The sequence below is a fragment of the Dromiciops gliroides genome, chromosome 1 (genome assembly GCF_019393635.1).
Source record: "Dromiciops gliroides isolate mDroGli1 chromosome 1, mDroGli1.pri, whole genome shotgun sequence".
Lineage (NCBI taxonomy): Eukaryota > Metazoa > Chordata > Mammalia > Microbiotheria > Microbiotheriidae > Dromiciops > Dromiciops gliroides.
Window position 1 is genome coordinate 553,525,783 of NC_057861.1, and position 7,381 is coordinate 553,533,163.

General features: G+C 36.7%; 1 protein-coding gene across 9 annotated transcripts in view; it reads left to right on the forward strand.

The window, feature by feature from the left end:
- The window catches only part of LOC122735403 (zinc finger protein 570-like), a 50,471-nt gene extending 43,997 nt beyond the window's left edge, over window positions 1–6,474 (forward strand). For 8 of the 9 annotated variants that reach the window (XM_043976926.1, XM_043976924.1, XM_043976931.1 and 5 more), the window contains 3 exons: window positions 692–787; window positions 2,094–2,192; window positions 4,927–6,474. In XM_043976926.1, the coding sequence (XP_043832861.1) occupies window positions 692–787; window positions 2,094–2,192; window positions 4,927–6,254 (1,523 nt within the window). In that variant the 3' untranslated portion in view covers window positions 6,255–6,474. The remainder of the gene's footprint in view (window positions 1–691; window positions 788–2,093; window positions 2,193–4,926) is intronic. The other variant, XM_043976932.1, reaches the window with a different exon arrangement.
- Window positions 6,475–7,381: the final 907 nt, after the last annotated feature.

Sequence of the window (7,381 nt, forward strand, 5' to 3'; positions counted from 1 at the left end):
AACAAGTTTTTTCTGCTTGGTTTCCCTAGTAAAATGTCTTTGGAGGGGGCAGCTAGGTGGTACAGTGGATAAAGCACAGACCCTGGAGTCAAAAGGACCTGAGTTCAAATCCGGCCTCAGACACTTGACACTTACTAGCTGTGCGACCCTGAGCAAGTCACTTAACCCCCATTGCCCCACCAAAAAAAAAGAAAAGTCTTTGGCTTGAATAACTAAATAATCTACCCCTGATACTGTCATTTCCCTATCAGCCATTCCCTTGTGTCCAGAATTCTCTGCTAAGATTCCAGTCAGGGTTTTTCCAGGGAGAGAGATTGGCAGCCTGCTAGCAAAAGGGACAAATAACCTAGGAACCATAGGATCACAAGGCTAGATAGAGCTTGAAGGGACCAAAAAAGCCATCTTTGCAAATAGGGAAATTCAGACCCAGAGAAGTGATGTTTAACTCTAGAACTAGAGATCTTTCCATTGTATTACTCTGCCTCACTAAGGACCTTTCTCTGCACAATTCAACTCCCCAGGTCATCCCATTATAGTTTTCAGGAAACAGAATACCAATCCAAAGTTCTTTGACTTACTCTGGTATTTCTTAGTATTTTCCTCATTAAATATGAAAGACCCTGATTAGATTATGGAGTGATTCTTTTTCAGGAGCTCAAACACCCATTTTACTTTTCTTTTGCATGAGCAGGGCTTTCAGCTTCCAAACCAGATGTGGTCTCACAGTTGGAGAACGAGAAATTACCATGGATGCTTAAGAATGAAGACACAAGAAACATCTGTCCGTGTGAGTGAATCAAAAACTAGCACTTAACATTGTGAGCATTAGCTCATCTGGTTAGTCAGGGTTATTAGAAAGCATTTTTGAAATGTTGATTTAAGAAGCTCCTTTCAAAATTCTCCTAGCCTATGAAGGTTAGAGGCTGTTGTAAACTCTACATGTATTCTCTGTACAGAAGTGGTATTTGCCTACCACCTTCACTTCTTCAACCCCAATTCAATTAATGTCCTGGAACATGACTTCTGCCCTTCATTTCTTTTTTTGAGCTAAACCTATGATTTCATTATTAGATAAAGGGCTCAAAGAGGCAACTCCCTCCTCCATTGCAGATGGATATTTACTACGCAATTTATAGTTATAAAGAGGTGCCTGGGGCACTAAGAGGTTGAAATGTGCTCAGGGTCACACAGCTAGTATTTTTTAGAGGGAGGATTTAAACCTGGGCTCCTAACTCTATCCACTATGCTACACTATCACTTTTACTTTATGGAAATTGCTCTTGAAGCTCATCACTGATTTAATATAAATGCGTTAATGCAGAGAATGTGCTTTCCTCACCACAACCCTGTGAAGAAGATAGTACAATTATTCTCATTGTTACCATTTTCTTGATGAGGAAACTGAGGTTCTCAAAGAAGTTAAGTGCTTTTCTCATGGTCAAATAGCTAATAAACAACAGAACTTGAATTAGAACCCAGGTCTTTTGTCTCCATTTCCAGAGCTCTTTGCACTACAGGAAAGAGTGTAGACTTTATACAATCTATCTCACAGAAAAAACATGCTATTTAAATTTCAGTCAGCTAGCATTTGTTAAACATTTACCATCTGCCAGACACTCATTGATAGCTCCCAAATACTTGCCATTGTAAAGAGGTTCAGAGTGATGAAGCTAGAGATCTTTCCAATGTCCTACCCTGCCTCCCTAAATACCTTTCTCTGCACAAAACTCCCCAGTTCATCCCATTGTGCTTTTTTTTTTTTTTTTTTGCAGGGCAATGAGAGTTAGGTGATTTGCCCAGGGTCACACAGCTAGTAAGTGTCAAGTGTCTGATGCCAGATTTTAACTCAGGCCCTCCTGAATCCAGGGCCTGTGCTTTATCCACTGTACCACCTAGCTGCTCCCCCCCCACCCCACCCCCACCCCCGCATTGTGCTTTTAAGGAATAGAATCCTGAATACCCATCAGAAGTCCTTTAAATTACTTTGGCATTTCTTAGTATCTTCTTCATTAAATATGAAAGACCCTGATTATATTATAGAGTAATTCTTATTTAGTAACTCAAAAACCCATTTTGTTTTTCTTTTACATCAGCAGGGCTTTCAGCTTCCAAACCAGATGTGGTCTCCCAGTTGGAGAATGAGAAATTACCATGGATGCTTAAGAATGAAGACACAAGAAACATCTGTCCATGTGAGTGAATCAAAAACTAGCACTTAACATTGTGAGCAACAGCTCATCTGGTTAGTCAGGGAGAAAGTATTATACTCCATCATATAATCAAAGTCTTTCATATTTAATGAAGAAGATACTAAGAAATCCCAGAGTAATTCAAAGGACTTCTGACAGGTATTATAATAATTAAATTCAGAGGCTTTTTCATGGTCTGCATATTCAATATTAGTGTCTCATTTGATGGTATTGAGCAAAATCATAAATTATCTGAGTTGAAAGAGACTACAGAGAACATCTAGTCTATTCCATATCTACATAAGAAATCCCTGTATAACACACTCAAGAAATACTCACTGCTTCTGCTTGAATACCTCTTCTAAAGAGAAACCCACTACCTTCTGAGGTATTCCATTCCACATTTGGCCTAATAATTGTTTTTTCTTTGTTTGTTTTTGGGGTTTTTTTCGCGGGGTGGGGCAATGGGGGTTGTTAAGTGACTTGCCCAGGGTCACACAACTAGTAAGTGTCAAGTGTCTGAGGCCACACTTGAACTCAAGTCCTCCTGGATCAAGGGCCAGTGCTTTATCCACTGTACCACCTAGCTGCCCTGAAACTCCCTCTTTCTGAGGGTATATAAGGTGTTTTTTTGTTTTGTTTTGTTTTTTTACTCACTGGTTACAGGTAGAGGGTATTGTCAGTTTCATTAGCATGATACAAATTGACCCAAAAGCAAATACCCCCCCCCCAAAAAACCCAAGAATGGATGTAATGCAAAACAGTTTTAACCATTTCAGTTATAACAAGTATGGAGGAAATATAGATGCACCATGATAAGATTACAGGATTCCAAAAAGGAGTTTGGCAAGAATGAGGATGCCCAGATGTCCCCACAAGATAGGGACTTACTATCCTGGAAAAAAAAGTAACAAGGTAGAGGGACTTATCTGCTAGCTATCTGGGTTCAGTTTGGAGTTGAGTTGAAGGAAATTTTGCTTCTATTAATCCAGGGTTTCATAAAGTACTTTTAGAAAATAAAGTAGCTTCCATCAAATCCAGGTGATCCTTACATTCATATTAACAGATCAAATGGTAGGACATTCATTGGTAGTTTATAGTATGATAAAACTAGTATTATGGTAAATTTAATGAGAAGCAGCATGGCAAAATGGATAAAGAGCCTGTCTCAGAGCTAGTAAGACTTTGGTTCAAGTTCTACCTTACAACATCCTGGCTGTCTGACTTTGGGCAATTCACTTAACCCCACAGTGTTCTGGACAATGCTCTAACACTATAAGTTATAGAGAAGATATAATCTTGCATTGATAAAAAGAATTCCTTTACCCAGGAGTTACCTATGCATTTGGCATCACAGACTTAGGGCATTCCCCTAAAATAAATACAATTTGACAATTATGTGCATGATACATTGAAAGGGAATAAAAATAAACCTACAGAGATCATCATCTGATATATAAAATATGTAGCAAATCAATATAATATATAATAAGACTAAGAGCCATTACCCAATTGAAAAGTGATTAAAGAATTTGAAGTTTTCTGAAATAAAATGAAATGATTAAGTCATATAAAAATTCTTAGGTTTAAACTCATATCCATCCAATTGTAGAAGATGATAAAAGACAAGTATTCAGTGTTGGAAGGGACTGTGGGAAGACTAGCACACTAATGCACTACTGGTAGAACTGTACAAGAGGGGAAGCTAGGTGGCACAGTGGATAGAGCACCAGCCCTGGAGTCAGGAGTACCTGAGTTCAAATCCAACCTCAGACACTTAACACTTACTAGCTGTGTGACCCTGGGCAAGTCACGTAACCCCAATTGCCTCACTTAAAAAAAAAAAAAAGAACTGTACAAGAATGGAACTCAAAACTAAAAAAATGACAAGTGTTAAAAATTGTTTTTACATGTACCAGGGGGAAAATAAAATATTACTTTTTTTAAAAGAACATTAAAAAGAGAGAAATTTTTAAAAGAATTATTCAAGAAAAGTGATTAAAGTTCATATGCTTTGGTTCAGTGATCCCACTACTGAGCAAATATGAAGATGTCAAAGACAGAAATAAATATAGCACTTATATGCTAAAATATCCATAGTAATACTTTTGGGAATAACAAAAAAAACAGGAAACAGAGTCAGTGCTCCAGGATTGAGGAATAATTGGGACAAATTGTGGAATATATATGCAGTGGCATATTAATGCACTGTAAAGAACAATAAATATGAGGACCTAAGAGAAACATGAGTTTATGATCCTTGTTCACTTTTCCTTTACTTTGAACCTCTTTACAATAGCAAGTATTTGAGAGCCATCAACAAGTGTCTGGCAGATAGTAAATGTTTAACAAATGCTAGTTGACTTGACATTTAAATAGCATGTTTTCTCTGTGAGATAGGTTTGTACAAAACCTACAGTCTTTCCTGCAGTGCAAAGAGCTCTGGAATTGGAGACAAAAGACCTGGGTTCTAAGCCAAGTTCTGTTGTTTATTAGCTATTTGATCTCAGTTTCCTCATCAAGAAAATGGTAATGATGAGAATAATTGTACTACCTTTCTGAAAGGTTGTGGTGAGGAAAGCATGTTCTCTGCATTAAAGCATTTTTATAAATATCAACTAATTCATCATAGCCATTTATCCCATCTTCTTATTCTATTCCTACAATAGTTCTCTTTCTTCTATAATAGAGATTTATATTTTTACGTTTTTTCTATACTTTTTTACATTTCTTTCAGACTGGGAAACAGGGCTTAAATCACAGGATTCCATTCCAAAGCAGAAAACTTCTATGGAAGAGTCATCTCAGGAGATGATAATGGAGAGAACCACAAGACATACTTCCTGGAACTCCAAACCAAAAGAATCCTCTCAATGTCATGGCTCACTAGTGAGGCAGCATGGTTACCAGGAGAAAAAATTGAAGCAAGTAACAGTCACACATGAGGAAAAATCAAGTAAGGAAAGAAACTCTGACAGTAATGAGTTTGAGAGAAGCTTCAGTCTAAGATCAATCCTGGTTAAACAACAGACAGTTCCTATAGTGAGAAGTTTCTATAAGTATAATACTTATAGAAATAGCATCAAAGATGATTTGCATCTAATTGAACATCCAAAAATCTTCACAATAAATAAACCTGTTAACTGTAATGAATTTGGGAAAGACTTAAACCTGATTTTACAGCTTAATGTTCAGAAAATTCATGCAGAAAACCAAACCTATAAATGTAATGAATGTGAGCCAACTTTTAACAAGCAGGTACACCTTACTCAGCATCAGAAAATTCATTCTGGAGACAAATCCTATACATGTAATGAATGTGGGAAGGCCTTTTTTTTCAAGTCACACCTTAGTCAGCATCTGATAATTCATTCTGCAGAGAAGCCCTATAATAAATGTATTGAATGTGAAAAATTCTTCAGTCAGAGGACACATCTTGCTCAACATCAGCACACTCACAATGGAGAGAAACCATTTAAGTGTACTGAATGTGGGAAAGCCTTCAGCCTAATTTCACAACTTAATCTTCATCAAAGAATTCATTGTGAAGAGAACCCTTATAAGTGTAATGAATGTGGAAAAGCCTTCATTTTCAGATCCCGACTTAATGAACATCAAATGATTCATGCTGGAAAGAAACCTTATAAATGTAATGAATGTGGGAGAACCTTTACAAAGCAATCAAATCTTAATCAACATGAATATACTCATATTGGAGAAAAACCATTTAAGTGCAATGAATGTGGTAAAGGATATAACTACATTTCACAATTTAATCTTCATCAAAGAATTCATTCTGGAGAAAAACCCTATAAATGTAATGACTGTGGGAAAGCCTTCACTAAGCGATCAAACCTTACTCAACACCAGCAAATTCATGCTGGAGTGAAACCCTACAAATGTAACGAATGTGGGAAAGCCTTCACTAAGCGATCAAACCTTATTCAACATCAGGAAATTCATGCTGGAGTGAAACCCTACAAATGTAACAAATGTGGGAGAGCCTTCACTAAGCGATCAAACCTTACTCAACATCAGCAAATTCATGCTGCAGAAAGATCCTAACAATCCAATTAATGTGAGAAGGCTTTGCCCAGCAGTTCACAACTTCCTGAACATCTGAGAATTCATACAGAAGAACAATGTTGTTAAAAGTAATGATAAAGGGGCAGCTAGATGGCGCAGTGGATAGAGCACCGTCCCTGGAGTCAGGAGGACCTGAGTTCAAATCCGGCCTCAGACACTTAATACTTAACTAGCTGTGTGACCCTGGGCAAGTCACTTAACCCCAATTGCCTCACTAAAAAAAAACAAAAAAAACAAAAAAACAAAAGTAATGATAAAGGAAAAAAGTAACAATAGTCCTTGTGCATACCCTTTGACCCAGCCATCCCACTATTAGGTCTTTATCCAAAAAAAATCATAAAAAAATTTTTAAAAATCAAAAAAATCATAAAAAGGGAAAAGAATATTTATAGCAGCCCTCTTTGTGGTGGCAAAGAATTGGAAATCAAAGGACTGCCCATCAATTGGGGAATGGCTGAACAAGTGGTGGTATATGAATGTAATTGAATACTATTGTGCTATGAAATGATAAGGAGGCAGATTTCAGAAAAACCTGAAAAGACTTAAGTGAACTGATGCTGAGTGAAATGAGCAGAACCAGAACATTGTAACATAGTAACAGCAACATTGTGTGATGATCAACTGTGATAGACTTAGTTCATCTCAGCAATACAGTGGTCCAAGACAATTCCAATGGACTCATGATGGAAAACGTTTTCCACATCCAGAAAAAAGAACTGTGGATTCTGAATGCATATTGAATCATACTGTTACTGCTTTTAAAAAAAATTTTTTTTGAGGTTTTCCCCTTTTGTTCTGATTCTTCTTTCACAACATAACTAATGTAGAAATATGTTTAATGTACATATATAATCTATATCAGATTGCTTTCTGTCTTGGGGAGAGGGGAGGCAAGAGTGGGAAGGAGAAAAATTTTCAACTAAAAATCTTATGAAAACAAATGATGAAAACTATCTTTACATGTAACTGGAAAATAATAAAATACTTTTATGAATAAAAAAAAAGTAATGATAGTTCCAAGAAAATAAATTTTAGTTGGGGAAGAACTGCTTATTTCATAAGAAATGCAGGAAAGAGTACATTGGAAGAAATTGGGTTTAAACCAG